The sequence below is a fragment of the Parus major genome, chromosome Z (genome assembly GCF_001522545.3).
Source record: "Parus major isolate Abel chromosome Z, Parus_major1.1, whole genome shotgun sequence".
NCBI classification, from domain to species: Eukaryota; Metazoa; Chordata; class Aves; order Passeriformes; family Paridae; genus Parus; species Parus major.
The window spans coordinates 58,469,902-58,490,008 of NC_031799.1; the positions used below are offsets into that span (position 1 = coordinate 58,469,902).

At 34.8% G+C, this 20,107-nt stretch overlaps 1 protein-coding gene across 12 annotated transcripts in view; it reads right to left on the reverse strand.

Moving 5' to 3' along the window:
- MEF2C (myocyte enhancer factor 2C) overlaps nucleotides 1-20,107 on the reverse strand; it is a 124,165-nt gene that overhangs the window by 49,397 nt on the left and 54,661 nt on the right. For all 12 annotated transcript variants that reach the window (XM_015652824.3, XM_015652828.3, XM_033511346.1 and 9 more), the window contains one exon: nucleotides 12,723-12,926. In XM_015652824.3, the coding sequence (XP_015508310.1) occupies nucleotides 12,723-12,926 (204 nt within the window). The remainder of the gene's footprint in view (nucleotides 1-12,722; nucleotides 12,927-20,107) is intronic.

The window sequence follows — 20,107 nt, forward strand, 5'->3', positions numbered from 1 at the left end:
GCTAGAAGCATGTAATAACTAATCCTTGGATTACAAAAATGAAAGGAAAATTATGTTTTTTTTGCTTTTCATGTTACACCCATTGTTATATTGTAGGAAGCTGAATATGCTATGACATTTCATTAGGTATTGCTTCTTTGTCAAGATTTTGATCTCTTTTGAACTGATCTCTAGCAGTTGTGTGTTTAAAGGACTTTTATTGACTCTCATATAATTCACTTTCTTTGAACAGCTTGTATGCTATAACACTTGATAAAAGAATAAACCTTTACTTGAACAACCCAAAGTAAAGCCATGCTAATTTATATAATTCTGCACTATAATGGTCTACAGATCACACAGGATGATATAAATAAATGAATTTGAGACTTTTTTTAATGCAAGCATATCCAATGTATCACAGATTTTTACTTTTGACATCCCTACCACACAAATAATTAACTAATTGTTTAGAATATATGTGATGCAACTTCTTTTAGCAGTTTTTACTTCTACATTAATAGTAGAAATATTAATGGAAAAACTAAGTAAGGAAAACACAACTACCTAAAATTTTGGATTCAGAGGTTGCTGCATAAAGAAAATGTTGATTGAAGCTGTTTTAATAGAAGTTCTCTAATGCAATGAAAAATGGTTATTTAACAACATTTAACAACTCTAGACTATGGACATTGATTCAGACCTGACTACAGACCTGTGATTATTAAAAATGTAGAACAACAAAGCATATGTATTTGGGGGTTTTATAGCCCCTCAAATTTGGTAACTTACATTAATTTCACTTGTCTTATATAAAAAGACCCATACAGGCCTCTGAATTCAGGGCAAATAGGGTCTAATCAATAAGAAATACATAATACATAGAGGATGGATACAAATTTTGTAGTACGCTGTTGAGGGTTAGGTGTCCTTTTTTTTTGTTTTGTCCTTCTGGCCTGCCCGGGGAATTTTTTACCCATTATGTGCTAGGACAACCTAACTATCGGTACTTAGGGGTGCTCAAAACGGACAAAGAGTGGCCGGGCCCAGGGTGGGAGGAAAAGGGGGCAGAAAAAGAGGGTGGGGACAGTTTTTTTAGCTGGGCTTTCTTCGGCTTCGGGGAAGGACGTTGGTGTGCTGGGTCGCAGAGCTGCTGCGGTGGAGAGAAGGGAATTTCGCCATCACCCAGACGGAGCGGCTGCTTCTTCTCCTTCTCCCCTCTTTGTTGGTGGCCTCGCACCCCCTGCATTGCCGGGACGTGTGGCAGTGCCAGGCACCGCCATGGAGCTGCTGATACACCTCAGCCACCGGCCCAGGATCTCAGCTCATCCCTGCTGTTCCAGCCGACTGTTCCTCGGAGCCCTGCAGGAGCACCAGGACTGACTGCCCGAGGGGTTTGTGAAAACAAAGCCTCTCCTCCATCCCATCTCAGCCAAGAAAGCTGTCCCGGGGTCCCTGGTTCTGTGTTCTTGTTATTGCTGTAGTTATTGTTTGTTTGTTTGCCTGGTTATACTAGTAAAGAACTGTTATTCCTATCCCCAGATCTCTGCCTGAAAGCCCCTTGATTTCAAATTTATAATAAAATTCGGAGGGAGGGGGTCTACATTCATTCATCCCAAGGGAGGCTCCTGCTCTCCCTAGCAGACACCTGTCTTCAAGAACCGAGACATACACAAATAATGAATTTATACCTTCTTATTGTAAGAAGGAAATAAAGTCACCAGAATTTGAAGTTTAACAGAACTTTTGCCAGAGCTATGAAAACTGTGCAAAGGCATCTCACAAAGACAGTGTTATCTGTGTGTAGTCTAGGAAGGAGAGTTATGCAGACACTTCACTTCATGGTAAGGTGTTCTAGACTGAGCAGAAAATTTAAGATGTTAGCTGCCCAGAAGGAGCGTAAAGTGGGCAAAGAGCCAGGATTAGACTGACTTTTCATCCCTATCCTCTTTGGTAATGAAGCTCCTCTTGCAGAGTGCCTTTGTTCTCAGGGAATTCACAACTCTGTGGCAGGGAGTTTACTTCTGAGGATAGATACATAAATGTGACTCATGATATGAACTACTGAGTCCCAGCTCTGTTACCCTTACTGACCCTGGCACTGCTTCAGAAAAAGCCATGATTCTGCAGAGATCTGCAGGAACATTCAATTTTCTTGTGAGAAGTTTCAGTGCCTGAAAAGCGACTTCCATAAATCTTCCATAAATAGGTCTTATTTTCAGAAAATAAGACCTATTTCTTACCACAAAAGGAGTCAGAATGCATAGAAAGTTTTGTCTGTGTTAGAAGCTGTAACAGGGCAGATGTGAATTTGCTCAGAACGCTCCCATTGACATCTCTAGGCTTTAAACAGAGACCTAATAAAACGTGAATAGTGGGCATAGCAGAATTTTTTGGCTTTTGGTACCATAGGGCTCTTTTAACCTGATGAGTGGTAGCTTAGGACCCACACCCGGAAACATTTTTGTATCAAAAAACCCCCTGCTCATGTGTAAGCATATGAAGAACAGTGCATCACATAACTGATTTTGCTAGAAACTCAGTGTTGCATAATCTTCAACATTGATTTAAAAAAGAACAGTCAAGAGCTAATGGGAACCCAGTGTAACAAAAAGTCTTGGGGGGAAAAGAGGGCAAGGTCAGTAATTCTCATTAAAGATAGTTGTGAGGCAAGAGAATATGTAGAATTTTTACACTAGTCATTATCACTTCATAACTTCATACTGTGTATGAATCCGGGGAAATAACCACATTTTGTATTGGCCTTACAAAGCAGGGATATTTTAATGATGAAAATTAAAAATGGGCTTGCTCACAAAAGCCTTTGTGTCTGGAACACAACTATAAGTAGCTCACTATCTAGGTTGAAAATGGTAATGCAGGGTAGTGTGTCCTATTTTTCTGTGCTTGAAGTGAAGACACAATAGTAGAATTCAGCCTTGGTAGCTAGTAATACACCACACAGACACAATAACACCCTGTGTACTGCATAAAGGAATCACTTGTGGTCTGCCTGCATTACAAAGAGCAGAGGGGGCCAACATGCAAGAAGACAAAATGCTTTACAAGGGGGAAGGAGACCAGAAGAGATGATGTACCCAAATACAAGGACCTTGATTCTTTTTGGAGTGATTTAAGTCCCTTTCCATCAATTATCATCCTTTGTCTCCAGAGTCTTATCACAAGCAGCATTACAGGAACTGAACAAAACAATACTCAGGCTCAAATAACCCTGTGAACTGCACTGATGTCTCCACACCCTATTGCTGTGTTTGACCAGGTTGCTCACATTAAAAAAAAAAACCAACCAAAAACCAAAATGCAAAATACTCCGTACAGAACAACACACATTCTTGCTTTAAATAACATGCTCAACCCTTCCTGGTGTTCCTTCTGCTCTGTAGTATTACTGATATCTCACACTGCAATACTACAATGGATATGAAAAACTGCAGTACAGAAGACTGACTTTCCCTAATTTGACAACTGTTCAAATGAAAAATTCCTGCCTTGCAAGTTCTCAACTGGTATTTTTTTTAAGTAAATTAGATCCTTCCCTTTTCTACTCCAGTCTACCACATTCTCTTGGTGAAATTTGAGTTTCAGAACAATTGCAAATTAAAATATATATATATCTGCAGAAATGTTCTGCAGCTAAGATTTGATTTTTCAGTGAAATAAATAATGTCTACCAATTTATTTTTACTGCTCTGAATCAGAGTAATAAATTTTTCTTTCTTACTGATATGTAGTTTTGAGGGCACATGAAATCATCATTGAAAAACATCTACTTTTTTTTTCATTCATTCACACTAGATATTTGACATTTCATGGTAATTCTTGACAGAACACTGCAGTCATTGCTTATCTTAAAATAAATTAAAAAACATGTGGAAAGTAAAAAAAAAAAAGGGCCTTAGGAAAGTCAGCTATTTTTGACAGTAAGTTAGTTTCTGCGAAACAAAGCCTTGTCTTTCTGAAAGTGTTTACGGTCCATGAGGAAAAAAAAGTATATCCTTCGGCTAAAATGTTTATTGGCACCTAGGAGTCTGAAGAGAGCAAGTCAGGCCTGCGGTTTTTTGAGGGCATTTTATCATCGCCTGCATTCTCAAAGGGATTGGTGAATGAATAGAGCTGGATTACTCAGCCTTCTATTCCACGCCTATTCCTCTCCATTTTCCTTGGCAAGACTGAGTGCCAAGCTATTTTTAGTGAGACAGTGTTCTATTTTAAGGCAAATATCAGTTAAGAGACATTGTTAGGAAAAAAATTTAAAAAAAGAAAAACACAAGGAGGAGGGAATGAGGTTTCCCATTTCATGTTGTGAAGCAAGCCCTTCAACCTGTAACTTCAGGCATTCCAGCTGCTTTCAATCTTGGAAAAATTAAGAAAATTTAGAGTTCAGGGATTTAAAAATAAACCTACCCTCTGGCAAACAGACAAAAATACAACAAGCTGTTACTATGTGAAACAGTGACTACAAAAGCAAAGAACGTTCCCCAATGACTAGATTGGGATAAAACTTCGGAACTATTAAGGTCTGAGAATGTTACACAGACATGTGAGATATTTCCAGCTCCTTAGCCAGATGGTGGATATTTTGGAGAAAGAAAGAGTGATCTGTGAAATAGACCTTGCAGCTTTAAGATTCCAGTTTGACAAAAAAGGAAGAACTAAAAATTTGAAACAATATTCTGCACTTATTTTTAACTTTCATAATTTCAGCATTTTTGCAAAATCCATCCAAAAAATTTGCTAAGTTATTAAAGTGTTTTAAAAACTATTGCAAAACAATGAAAGAACAAATGAAAAATAAAATGACACAGTCCTCAAAAAGGCTAAAACAGGAGGTCCAGATCACCCCCGAAATACACCCAAAAGAGGCTTCTGATGTACCATGTGCTTCAGAATAATTAATTTTGGATCAGTTTTATTTTTTTCTGTCCAATTTCTCTTCCACACATGGAAAAGTAGCACTTAGGTGAGTGGCTTTGCTTTCATTTGAGATATGTTAGGACTACAAGCTGTGTTTCCTGTGATCCAAATCCTTGCTGAAATAAATCATGTTGGAAAACTTTTTTTTTTTTTTTGAGATAAAGCAAAATGAAAAAAAAAACCTCATTGTGCAACTTTCCCTTAGCTACATTTTTTCACATACTGAATTAATTTGAAACATAAGAAATCCTCTACTTTTCTTCTTCTAGATTGCATAGCAACTAAAGTCTCTGACTTATTAAATGCAGAGTAACAAGGAGATGCAGAATTATCAAAGAGAGCTTGGAAATAGCCTGGGAAGATAAAGAGTCAAAAATCTCATGAGGGTAAGTGGGAGGAAGGGAATAAATTGCTACCTAATGAGTGCAGTAGAAGGACTGCTTTGGACACTCTTACTGACTAACAGCAGTTCCACTGAGGGACTTCTTTGGATAGAATAGAATTGCCATACACAGTTTTCCAGCTTTGAAGTTTTTCTTGTGGTCTTGTAATAGCCACTATTTACATGAATCCCAAATTGATGGAAAATAAGATAATTCTGGTAAGAATGTCAGCTTTTGTTTAGAAAAGATGTATTTCTAAAACAATTACTTTAAAAAATGAAATCAAGATTAATAAAATGGACAGACTTGTAGTACTTTTGAAGCCAAGATATTTTTCCCTCTGAGACTTTTTTTTTCAACCATTCATGGTTAGAAAAAACACAGAAAAAACTCACATGAGGACATTAATTTGCAAACACCTTTTTCAAAGGCTCAGTACTCAGTTGGCAAGCAAAGACCAAAGGAAAAATGCTGAAGATCTTGAATTCAGTCCTATGGATTTGTCATACATGATGTTTGCAATAATGGTTTGGCTTGTATTTTCTAAAAATTAAAAAAGACAAAGGCATTTAAAAGCCTAAATAGTCATCCAAAGAAAATTTTTTGGCTAGTTGACTCTTTCCAACTATCTGTCCTGTGAAACTGGTAATGCTAGCTGTTTTTTGAGCAACAGGGCTTCTTCAACCAATTTACAAAGGAAATCAATAATGCTATCCCCGTTTCACAGATCATGAAACTGAAGCATTAAGAGGAAATGTGACTTATCCAAGGTCACAAAACAGTATTTGGCAAAGCTATTAATAAAATCCAAGTCTCATGAGTCCTAGTCCAGGGCAGTATCCAATACACTGTACTGTCTTTAGATCACCCTGAATAACCTTTCTTACATACAGGCTTACTTTCCATACTGTCCCAGATCTTCAGCCCACGGTAGTTGAAAGAAATCCCCTGATTTCAGCAGCTCAAGAGCTGACTTGGTATGTATTTCACAGCTTGTTTATATGCAATATTATGTTATGATGACAAGAGAGGAAAATACACTTATCACATTAAAGAAGCTACAACAGTTGCCTTACTTTTCCTAAAAAGAGAACATTTAAAGAGTTGTATGGGCTTATTTACTACAAATATACAGATAAGAGTGTTAATTGATATGAAGAGGCTTTCAGAATCTAATTAACCTCCTAGATAGTCATTAGCTCTGTGACCTTTAGAAATAATTGACAGAAGAAAATTTCTTTTCTCTTTATCTCATTCAAAACTTCCACATCAAGTGACTAATCCTAATGTGCTATAGGACCCACAGCACATCTATAAGGATTGATGGGACAATGCGTGGTAAGTCCATGAGCAGAACAGGACTGTGGCATTCCTCTGTGGCACAAATACTGCTTGTATTTGATGATATGGTACCTGAGGACCATTCTCAACTCCAACCGTCTACTGTGCTAAAGCTGTACTAAGTTTTAATTCTCATGTCCCTCAAGAAGATTTAAAAGTATGCCAGTTAACACGTTGTGCCTGGTCATACTAAAAACAACTGGATTTTCCATTCAAACTAGCTTTTCTACAAGTCCATGGAAGAATGAACTACTATCACTAATTGTATGTTTTCATTAGACACATTTTTTTCAGAGTAACAGTGGGTTTTTTAACCAGCAAAAAAATCACACAATAAAAAAATTCTGAAATCCTATAGGGCTTGGTATTAGTTTGTTCCTGGCTATCTTAATGTTAAGCTCTGTGAAGATTTTTCCATGTGTTGTAAAACACAAAGGATGAGCAACCAGCAGGGCAAATTTCACATGTTCAGAACCTCACTTCTTCCTCTTAGGGAAAAATGCAGCTGCAAATGGCCCACATTTCTTTTGCTATGTTCAGACTGTTCTCCTTCACCAAATACAGAAGTCCACTAGAAAAGGGAAAATACTGTGTAAACTGTCCATTCACCAGCAGTTGCTAGAGAATGAACATTAGTGTTACCCTATACAAAACAAGTTAAAAGGACAATGCTAGATGCTCATTATCCATGAAAAAGAATCTATAGTGTAAAAATTATTTTAAAATTTGACATATTATTGCAAATTAGAACTACTTTATTTTTTGGGTCTTTTTGTTTTTGTTTTTCCCTGGGAAACCTGCAACCCCATCACAATGTCCTTAAAATAATTTACCCCCTAGAATACTTCAGATTAATTCTTGATTAAGTCTTCACTATCACTAAATGCAAGAGTTCACCCAGTTCAAGTTACCCAAACGTACCTAATTTCCATGAAAAAGAGAAGGCGAAAGAGGATGGAGGACCAACAAGTGTAATGGAAAATCTGTCCCTAACAGAGTAAGACAACGTATAGATGAGAAGCCAGATGAGGTTAAGGTTTTACTGAAGCAGAAATATATGACAGTATACTACAGAAGCTGATATCTTCCTACATGTAAAAATCCATGTTGAGGACCATGAAATCCTTCTAACACTTGATTAAAAAAATGAGAGAGAGAGAGAGAGAGAGAGAGAGAGAGAGAGAAATAAAGGAGAAGTTGAAGACATGTACCAGAAAAAGACAGATCAAAAAACAGGTAATAGATATTTCATAAAAGACATTGAGCTCATGGGAGGATTTTTTGTAAGGTAATGGAGACCTGCAAAGATCAGGGAGATGTGTGTGCATGCATAAAAATTAGCAACGAATTTTGCAAAATTAAGATACTTTGTCGATGATTAGCACTCATCACATAGAACCTCAGTTAACAAAGAGAAAGATGAATAGAGTCTGTGTTTTGCTTTTTTCTCTACTAGTGATTAGTGGTATGGTAAAAGGGAACTGAGGAGATGGATGAATGTTTGCCTGAAAGCAGAAGATATGTTTAATGGGATGAATTTGAAAGGGCTGACCTAGTAGGAGAACTTGAACTAAAGGTAGTGACCACTGAATCAGGATGAAGAGAAGTCAGCTGCAGAAAGAGTGACAATAATAGCAGCAGGGTCAAAGAAATTGATGGATTGGGGGGTTTAAAAAGAGCTGAAAGATAAAGTAGTGAGTGATTTGTGGAGCAATGATTTATGTGCACACAGAGCAAGGCTCAGCATATTAAACTCAGTATACCAGAAACTGAATCAAAACCAGGAGTTAGTGAAAATTCACTAGAGGTCTTCTAAAGCTGAGACAGGAGCTGATGCTTTGACATGAAAAAAATGAGAAGGAAAAAGGGACAGTGAGAGAGAAAACAGGCAGAAAGTTTCACCTTAAATCAGCAAAGGCTTGATGGCTTAGCTGAAGAATCACAGCAGATTTCTGTAGCATAGTTAGACTTTTAATTATATTTGCAGCAAAACATTTCCCCATATTCCTGCACTGAAATCTGTACCCTTAAATCTAAGGCTGAAGTCCTTCCTGAGCTCCTAAGTAGTGAGCTTACAGTGTTTCAGAACAGGATTCTTATTAATCACAGCAGTGTGGAGTAAGATATCACTAAAATAAGTTGTGTTACATCCACTTCTATTTTATAGAAACAAGGAAAGGATCTGGCCTCATTTCTCATAAATCCAAAGGATGCATAATGCATTTAATTGACTGTTGTAAAATGCTGACATTTTTTCTTTCTGATTTTTTCTTCCCCATTTCCTTATTGCCAAAAGTAAGTTATTGCCTAGTCTTATACAATTATGCTGAATATATTGTTGTTGGAATTTACATACACACTTGGAGGCTAGCATAAAGATTAAATATTATATTTCTCCTCGGTGTTGAATGAACTCACCAGAGTTTCTCCTGTTCCTTAAAAGAAATTAGTAAATCCAGCCACTAATGCTCACTTTTTAACTGAAGGAAAATTGAATGAATGACTGTAGTATGAGTGGCTTGGTGAGGACATAATGGCTTCAGATTTAAGAATCCAGTTAATGCTAAACAAAAATTTCAGAATGTACTTTTTTTGTTTGGTTGGTTTTGTTTTGTTTGCTATTTTTTGTTTGGTTTTTTGTTTCCCAGAATTAATGCATATCTCCATGAGGTTTTGTTAAGACTCACAATAATTGTCACTGTTGCTCGAAACTGATAAATGTGAGTGTAGAATGCATATATTTTCTCTTTCATGAGTACATATTGACTTTTATTTACCCATGCATGTTTTAAGTATTTTTACTGGATCTTAACTGAGACACATTCACCTGGTAGACAATTTTTGTGACCTGAAAAACTCTCAAATATCATATTAATCAAATGTGTTTTATGAAGCAACTGGAAACATCATCTCAGTCATATATATTACATGTAAATACAATTTCTACATATGTAAATAAAGTAAGAAATATATGTTTAAATCATTAAACCAGAAAAGGTCAAAGAAATGCTCAAAGAAGAACAGTAACTGGCCATTACAATTCTCTATTAGCATTCTATTGATAATAGTATTATTAATAACTATTAACTTTTTCTCAGGATAGATTTGTTGATATCATATACCTCTAAGTTGGGTGGAACCAATTTTCCATTAAAAAACAGTGTGATGTTTGTTAAATATATGACCTTGTTTTCTTCAGATATTTTAAGTAATGTGTTATGTCCAGTAGACTCACTTTTTCAGAAATGTTATTTATTTAAATATAATTAATCCTGTAATTACACTGAAAACATTTGCTTAATAAAATTAATTCTGGCTTCAGCCAGAAAGAAACTTTTCTACATGAAAAGTAGATAGTTTGAATATGGATAGTTTAAAGAAGTTACACCACATTTTAATGACTGATAACACAGTTCTACCACAACTTAAAAGTAACTAAATAGTTAATATTGTGCTGAATGTGAACAGAAATTGGGTTCTAAATTAAAGATCTTTATAAGGTTGACAGCTATGTTTCAAATTTTCATAGGTTGTCCAAAAAAAGTTTTCTTTCTCGAATACTGTGCAGAAATCCATGAGCAGGGTTATGCCCTTTTCTTCTGCTGAATTATAGTTATTGAATAGGCATTTAGGTAAAAGTGCTCAGATTTAATAATACTGTCTTATTCTCAGCTTCTGTTGATTGCTCTGGAAGAACAAGATTAAAAAATTTTAAGTGTAAAATCTAGCTGTCAGAGGGAAAAGAAGACGGATGTCTTACAAGGAAAATATGTGTAATGGAGTCAGTTTAACTGATCAATTAAAATATTTAAATGTGTGGCAGATTTATCTTCTGTACCTAGAAATGCACCTAAACTACACTAAGAGTCAAGCCATTTGTCAGATTGCATATTTTCATTGGCTTTATCGTCTGCTGTACTTGTAACTTTGATTTTCCATTAAAGGCATGACAATATGGAATTCTTGTTCAAAACCTACATGCTGGAGATGGACTCCTTGGATTCTGAAACTGTACCTGTACTGATATGTTTTAAGTTATTTTATGTTACAAGCAGAACATAGAAAAATGTAACAGAAAATAAAACTCAAAGCTGATAGAACATTCACTTCACTTGGCATTTTATATCTGTTCAATTTACATAACATAACATTTATTTCAATTACCTGCTTTAATTTTGTTCATTTTAGAAAAGTGGAAAGAATTGCCCATAAACTTTGGGTATAGCCAGAAAATGACACACCTGCATGCAAAACTCCTGATCAGCCTATCTAAATTGGCCCACTGTTTATGCAGAAAGGGATTTTTTTTTGTGCAGTGAGTTCTTTTACTGAAATTTCAACATTATTTGAAATTTTAAGTTTTTGTTCAAGTTCCTTGGAAAACCATAGTCCTCATAATAAAAAAGTATTAATTCATTGTAAAGCAAGTAATAAATCCCTAACTGGATTTCCACCTATTTCCACACAAAAGCCTGCAGGAAGAAGTAAAGATATCACAGGAAACTCTTTTGCTAAGAATATTCTGGCTTTTTGCCACTAAGCGAGGACAGGACTTATTTGGGCACAGAATTTGAACTCTTTTGGACAGGACATGGCCTCCCAGATCTAGGTGGCAGGAAAAGCTTCATGTCTATACAAAAGATTTGAAGTAAGGGAGGAAAAGAGATGATGGAGAGGAGGAAGAAATTATGCACTTTCCTCCTAGTCTTAACTAATTTATTTTATTTTTTTCTGCTGTCAGAACCTCACCCTCTTCTAATGGGGGGGAGAATATAGGGGAAATAAGGAGGGAAGCAAAACAGTAATTTCCTTGATATTGACACAAGGATAGAAGAAGGATAGGGAAGTGATATATATTCCAGTGTGCAATTTTTGCCCATCTAAGGTGGTGTGACTATGGCTCTTTGTAACAAGTTTAACAATATTAATTATACAGAATTTTTTTATCCTTTAAAATATTTTGTATAGAAATAACTCGCTATCTTACATTGCTAGTCTCGAAAAAATGACTAACCCCGGTGAAGATTTCAAAAGTAGCAAAGTCTCACTTGAGACAACATCCAGGTGACTCAAAAATCTATAATTAACTTTATAAAGATCTGGAGTAAACCAAGTATATACACCAACATATTCAGGAGTAAATTTTCACTGGCCATTAAGATAGGTCATCATCCTTATATTGTGTTTTAATTGATACCATTAGATCAGTCATAGGCCTAAAAACAGAAGTTGTATAGATCACATAGACCATTTTTTTAGAAATCTAAGATATGAGTGTTTTGCTAATAACAACAAAGTCATTGAAGGATTTATGTATTTTGCATAGCTTGAATCCAAATGTGATTGCAAAGTAAACTAACTTTTCAGCAAATATTATAAGTTTAAATTTTAAAATCTTAAATTCAAATTAATAATTTTCAGTAATTGTAAATAAAAATTGCTGCTTATAATTCTAAAAAAAATGAAACATCGTTTCTAGCATTCCGACACTACTGCTTTGATACTGTCACTATTATGGTAATAATCTGTGTGACTAGCTGATATATTTTTACTGTGCAGATTGTAAATGAACTTTCATTGCATTTTATTAGATATCCTTTGCAAATAATCAAAAAGCTAAAAAAACCAGTCAAATTGCAACAAGAAATGGTTCAAAATCTTCCACATCTTATGCAATGTATTCTTAATTCGTTCTGAACAAATAATGTCATAACTTTTGGATTGTAGAGACAAAGCATGCAATGTTTTCTGGAGAGCCTTTCCCTGGAAGAGATAAGGAGACAAGCAGGAAATTCAGCTGGTAGGTAGTGGTCGAGGCATGGAGAGGACTAATGGGACAAAGTGACAAAGCAGCACAGAAACCAGGACAACAGGGAGCCAGAAATCCCTTTGCAGAAGTTTCTGCAAGACTCAGAAGAATAAAACTGCTCACAAAAGACACAGATTTCCTGCACCTTTGGCTTCATCACCTCCAATCCTCAAGCCAACACACCACTGTCCTGTTCTGCTCTCCTGCTGCTATGTCACTTGAAGGTGTAATCTACTTGGAGCACCTCCACCTCAGAGCAAAACACAAAGTCTTACCTCAACAATATCTGAATTTGTTCGACTCTCATGTGGCTCATTATACTCAGTATATTTCAGCAACACCTTGTCCATATCAGTGCTGGCATACTGGAACAGTTTGTTGGTGCTGTTGAAGATTATTAGAGCAATCTCACAGTCACACAGAACACTAAGCTCATAAGCCTTCTTCATTAACCCAAATTTCCTCTTTGTAAAAGTCACCTGGGGGAAAAAAAAAGCATAAAAGGTCCATCAGAAATCCACAAGTTTCTCTCTGTAGTCTTTCTCCTTTTTTTCTGAACTATAATCTGTGACTGCTTTGTATTTCAATTGAACATGCTCAGAAAACACATAAATAAGCATAAATACAGTTCCAAAATAGAATATATATATGTTTGTTGTATGTATTACACAAGGGAGAAATACCTAATTATCACTATGTGAAACTTGAGGTACAGGTAAGGACCATGGGTTATCTTCATTCAGTGGTGCTATGAAGTGTTGATACTGCAACTTTAACTTCTAAATTCAGATATCCTTTAGATGGCATGCATCTTTCCCATCAACATTTACAAAATGTACCTCAGATTAGCAGCTGTAAATACTTTGAACAACTGCAGTCAATTCTGGTGGTTTTTTTTTTTTTTATTCTGATAGTAATTGACTTTGAATTCAACTCAATTGAACTCCTGCTAGCTTTGAAACAAAGAAATTATTTCATAAGCATTTAAGTAGCGCAAAAAAGATACATTGCTCATATAAACACACTCATGATACTTTTGAAGAAGTAACTAGCGTTAAAAATCACGCTGGTGAGAAATGAGAATAAAGCATGATGAGAAAATAACTGGTCAGCAGCCTTTGAAAAAAACACAGGAATTTCATATTATATTTCATTTCAAGCCATATGCTTAGGAATATAAACTGGCATTTTTTCGTCCAAAGTGCTTTAAGTCATATTATACAGGAAAGAAATAGGGATGTGCTGGCAAGTTCTCAGTAGGCCAGCTAATGCCCCTACAGAATGCAAAATTCAGGAAGAATGAAAATTATAATTATTCCCTACAAAACCATAATATTCCACAGGGACTGTTTTGAAAATGAAAGACCTGCACTTCAAACAATTTTTTCGTCTGCTTTTCTGCACTAGCTTACAAGTTCCAGTAAGACATGTGACTTCAGATAAGAAACTAGTAAGAGCTGTTTAAGCTAATTGTATGGTTGAATTTTTCTCCTCTTTTTCTTCATATGTGTGGTTTCTGTTAAATAATTTTCATTGACAGGAATTTTTAAGACAAAAATGATTTTGCTAAGCCTATAATTAATCACATTTAACACATGGTCAAGGTACTCAAAATGTCTAGGACAGGCACACAATTAAGTTTATTGATCTGCCTGATTCTACATTTTTTGCTACCAGACCTTACGTATATACAGCACCCATAAGCAGTGGCACCTCTGTACATTAATGCTGAGGCAAGAAGAAGATTTGTCTGTCTGTGATTCATATGGTTGTGTTTTAACTTGTCACACTTCTAATGCAAACTAATGCTAAGTGCAACCCCAGACTACCTTAAAATCCCAACATGTCAGGCCAAGGAAAACGTGACTTACTAAGTATTGCTAATCCCTATTTGTTAGACTCCCTCAGAAAGTTGAGGCATTGTGCCCATACTGTGAATACTTATTCACCAAATGCATACTGAATGTTATTCTTTTCATTTTAACTTCAATTATTTTAATATCTGTCAACATACTGTTAAGATGGATTGCCATTAAATACAAGTATTCAAGCATTTTAAGAAAACACTACAGCACTGATGTCAAGTGTGCATAACTGAAAGTTAGTTTTTTCTAAAATTTTAACATAGCTTTTGATATTTGGAATGAATAATGAGATAGGTAACAAAACCACCCAAATTCTAAATAATAAAAATAATAAATATTGAATATTTAAAAATTCTAAATAATAATAAAAATAAAAGTGTCTTCAAAGTACTCCTTTAATGTTTTCTCTGATTAAAAATGCAATAAAATGGTTGAAAGACACATATATGTTTATATAAATATAAAAGCTTGTTTTAGAAATTATTGAGACAGAAATAAAATGTATTAATTCAACATGTTTTTCTGTATCTAATGTGCTTTCATAGAGATGTGGGTGATCACATGATCACAGTGCTGTGGGTGGAGTATCTCTGCCTTTAGCATACTTTTCACTATTAAAGTCACTCCAGTATAAAAATATCCTTAAAGCCACTGCTTGTGTTTACTATTAGGTAAAATTCTTTAATATTTTGAAAAACTACTCAGCTGTGCTGCACAGCAGATACTTAATTCATAATGGTTACCTCCAGAATGATACTGGTTAGAGTTACTTTTTATGGACAGTGAAAAAGCCCCACCAGAAAACCAGAACAATAAATAGTCTTAATTTTCTCTTTCTTTAATATATAATCTTAGTTGTTCTGAATTTGATTTAATTTCTTGATCTTTCTAATATTTTCTAAATCCACCAGATAATTGTTTCAGTAAGTGATAATGAATTAAAGGCAATTGTATCTACTACTGTTTCACTACTTGCGATTTTGAATTTTAATTTTTGAATATGTCATTCATGGTGGTTATCTTTACACATACATAATCCATATACATAGCTGTAAATTTATTACACTTTTATAACAGTTTATAATGGAGAACTTTTCAAATATATAATGAAATGTCATGCCAGTAATTTCAGAAAAAAATATGAATACTCTTCAAGCCATTTAAGAAACAAAATTACCTTTTTGCTTACATTCTTCTATGCAGCTAAATACAAAAGATGAGTATGCCACATGCTAAAATACTTTTGTGAGCATTATAAGTAAACAGAATGTTTATTATTAAACTTTATTTGTTCAATGTGTTCACGATTTGCTATGAATGTTAACCATTCTTGTCCACACTAAAAAAATATTAAAATTAAAAACCACCTAGTAAGTATTCTCTAAGTAGCAGCCTAGTATTGAAAAAGTTTTCTTAAGTGGTAAAAAATTAATAAATAATTTAAAACTTCTCTTTTGTCTAGATGGAAGGCAGTGTGGAACCTACACTCAAAAACCTCTGATTACACTTGAACTGAGTGCTGAAAACAAACAAGACAGTCACGTCATGAACACAAACTGTAGCTACGTCACCAAAAAATTCATGTGTTCACATACTCTTATAATTAATAATGATTTGTGTTCAAAGTACTCAGTCTTGGTAGTGTCATTAAACAACTGACAATGTCATTTTGTCATTTGTCATAAACAACATTCGTGACACTGGAGGAAAACACAAGCACAGTGAGAAAATTCATCAACATATTTCAAATAAGACACCCCCCAAAAATGCATACACTTTGATACCTCTGCAACATTTAATTTGTTTCAGCAGCAAGAATCAAATCACTACATGTTATTTCCTGAAAGTATTAGTCAACATGTGCTTAATTATCCTCACTATCTAAGTCACTGTGAATTTGAAGGTTTTTCAGTTAGCGAACCTACTTCTCTTTAGCAGAAGGATAAGCAATTTAGGTGATCCTTTTGGGATAGAAGACTTTATAATGACAGGATGAAAATTATGAAAAATTAAAGTGGAGTGGAAAGTGGAACAGATAGGAGGCCAACAGTCAATGGTCTTTAAAATCTTTTTAAGCATGTGTATATAAGACATAAGGTTTTCAACAATGATACAATTTCCAAATACTTGTATGAGATGCTTTAATGCATTGTTTTATATATATTGCAAGAAGAGTAGGGTGTGGAGATCACCAAATTTCTGAATCCTACCAAAAAAACCAACTAATTCTATTTCTTTGTATTAACTCAAAATCCACTAGTCTTTTTTATTTGTCTTAGAACTATAGTTATCCTACTTATTTCATTTTTATTTTTTTATTTTAAATGTAACTGTCCTCTTAATAAGGATGGTGGTACCAAGAAGGTAGGTTACTAAAGTCTGAAGCATTTTTGTATATAAATAAGCATTAATGATGATGACTTTGTATGGTGTGAGCTAATCAAGATATTACTTGACTATAAAATACTTTCAGTGAAGTAGTCGACTTTCAATTTCCTTGATATAAATCAAGGTGAGCTTTTTATGTATTCTGGATGAAGTTCTAACTACAGGTGAAGCATGTGCTAAAAGAAAGGAACTGAAAAAAGAGAATTGTTATAAGGGTGTTAAGGGTGTTATAACTCTGGCTCTTCAGTTCCATGGAAACAGCTGTCAAATGGCCTAGTATGTATCTGCAAGTGAAGCTGTAAACAGTCTGAATTCAAGCATGCATGTCACACACTGATGTGCTCAATTTAGAGGGCAACTTGGTGCAGAGAATTTCTTGTTTAATCACTACTAAGTTAAACTTACTTAAGCTATACAAATTAGAAGGTACTGTCACTTGGTTGCAATTACAAATCCTTTCATCTGCCAAAATTTTAATTTAGCTGCATGGGTTTGTAAATGGGGATGCTAGCCACTGGAAATGGTCTTTAAGTAAATATGTAATGACAATTTTATACTCCTTATATATCAGTGAGGAAACACAAATATCCATAAATAGCCTAATTTAATGAAAACAGCTTTCGGGATACATTATCTATCTTTTTTGCCATGTGATCATTGTGTCTTTCTTTTGCTGGGAGTTGGTTTGGGATTAGTTCAGTTCAGTTTAGTTTAGGTTTTAATTTGGATTCTTCAAATAATTTTTTCTGAAATCTCACAAACTATGAGAGGCTGAACCATAACATCACTCCATATTTGTCACTAAGAGTCACAGCATATGTGCTAACAGTTTATGTTTTCAAAGTAGAAGTCCTGTGATGTTTCAAATGATTCATTCCAGCCAGTGTCAGAATATCAGTGCTCCCCTTACTTTCTATTCTGACTATACAAATATACAGCTGCTGACATAGGAAAATGAGAGAAATGGAATTTTCACAACATGCTTCCCAAATACATTTTCTGCCATTAAACAGGTGAAGAAGAGGGATCACTGATGCACAGAACTATCTCATAATGGCACCACATTGTAAAAAAGAAATGTTGTCTCTTTGTCCTTATTTCATCTGGAATGTCTTAATTTCTGACACAGGGACTAAAGCAAGCACAGTAGATATGATGTATGCGATAAATGTGAGCGGTCTACCCCACTTCAAACATAAGGCCAAGGTGGGGCTCTTCACTCAAGCATCACTGCCAGGCACCTAAGCCTATCCTGTTGAAACATCAAATAACTGCTGGAGAGGCAAAAACTGTTGTCATAACCCCTTTTCCCTTTTTCCTGTTATTTTCCTCTTATTTTTGTTCAGAACTGTTTGTCATATGAAGAGACCTGTTTGAAACAATCTTTACAATAATTCAAATGGGACTGGCAAACAGCACCAGTGCAGAATTTGATTTAGACAAATCTGCCTTTATGCAACAGTTTGGCATACCACATTAAATGAAAGACTTTCAGCAGACTGCTTCCATGTTCTTATAACCCAGCAGAACAACTTAGAGGGATGAGACAGCCTTGCTTTATGCTGGTAAATGAGCTATTGTCCTAGAAAGCCCCAAGCATATTGAGCTATAACTTGCTGAATAGTCCAGATAAAGAGGAGTTCTAAGAGGACAGTTTAAAATTATTGCCATAACAAATAAAATGTTCATGATTAACCCATATAAAAAAGAAGGTTTTGTATGTTATACCACATTTTTAGAATCTTTTTGCATAAATAACAGATCAAATACTCAAAGTAGTGATACTACTCAATCTGCCCAAATCCAAATCATGAAGGTCAGTCTTGTAAGTTTTCCTTTGTAAAAAAAGAAAGGACAGATAAAATTGAAAGATATAATAATTAAAGATAATACAGCAACCTCAGAAATGAGGAGGTCAGCCACTAACAATGTATTTCCCATTTTAACTTATAAATTAAGATTTACCAAAGAGGAATGAAAAAATAATAAAGGCTAATCTCTGATGCTTCACTTCTTTTTGTTGAATCAGAGAGATATGATTAAGTCCTTTATAGACAGACCTACAGATATGTACAAATTTTAGGCAAAAAAGATAATCTCAAAAACACATTAGCTAATACTATATACACAAAAACTGACTTTTTTTTTTCCCCCCCCTTTTGGTGTGCTATCACCATTTCTGGCAGGTACAAACATATGTTTATAGTAAAAAACATGTTTATAACTTCTCTGCTGCTAAAATGTTCACAAGGTAAAGGTCAAAGAATATTTCATTCCCTGCTGAGCAAATGGTCAGGAAGCACATTTGTCTGCATTTCCTGTCATAACAGGAAGAGTGTAACTTCTTCCTCTCCACAATGGCTTCAGTTCTGCTTCCCACCTCCAGCTCTTTCTCCCCCAGGGCTTTCTAAACCATTCCTTGCAAGACAGCAAGACTGTGCCTGTGTCTGCACTATTTTTCAGCTCTGCTGTGTTGGCAGATGTCTCATTCACTACTGCATTCTCTTTACTTAGGCTTCTTGCTCACACTTCAAATTAAAAGTAATTTGACCTAAATATTTACCTTATGATAATTCACTCTAAATTATGCTCAGAGCATCAATTTGTAATATGAGCACATTTAACCTTAAAATATTGCATTCTAAAAATCCATGGTTCATTTCAGCAGCTCTGTTAAAGTTTTACTTCTCAGGGAGTCTGGAATAACATAAAAAATGTTGCCGGAGTTGAACAGATCAGCACAAATTAGGAGTCTCAAAAACTTGGGGGGAAAATCTTTTCTTGCAGAAACCTAACTTTACCTCTGAAAAAACAAGGCCAATGTCTAATTTCAATGCTATATTTCAAGTATATATCTGTGTGCATATTAATATAAGCAATTAATAAAAATATGTAGAAGATAAAACATGATGTTTAAGACAAAGATTAATTGAACAAAAAATTACGCTTAGGTGCTTAGTCAAAGAGTTACATTTTCATGTGAAAATATTTCCCTGGGGGCAGGTTGGTAAATCTCATGTCTTGGATAGAATGAAGATGCTCCATGAAGGAACAATGAAAATATAAGTAAATAGGTGGATTTTTTTTTATTATTTTTTTTATTTTTTATAACTATCCTGTGCTTAAGTTAGCATTAATATTCAAGGTTTTCTACTCTTTCCACAGAGAAACTTCTGATTCAGACAATAGACTCTTTTCTTTTAAGTAGAGCTGAAATACGATCAAAAATAGATACATGAGGCTGAAATTAATTTTGAAACTAGCAGCATTAGGTATCAAAGTCAGCAGAACAAATCTAGGTCTTCCTGCACATGGTCATTTCCTTCCAGGATATTCTTCCTCTGCCCCATAACCTCACTTTAATATCTGCTTTGATTTGTTCTCTATTGAGATGATAATTCAGTAAT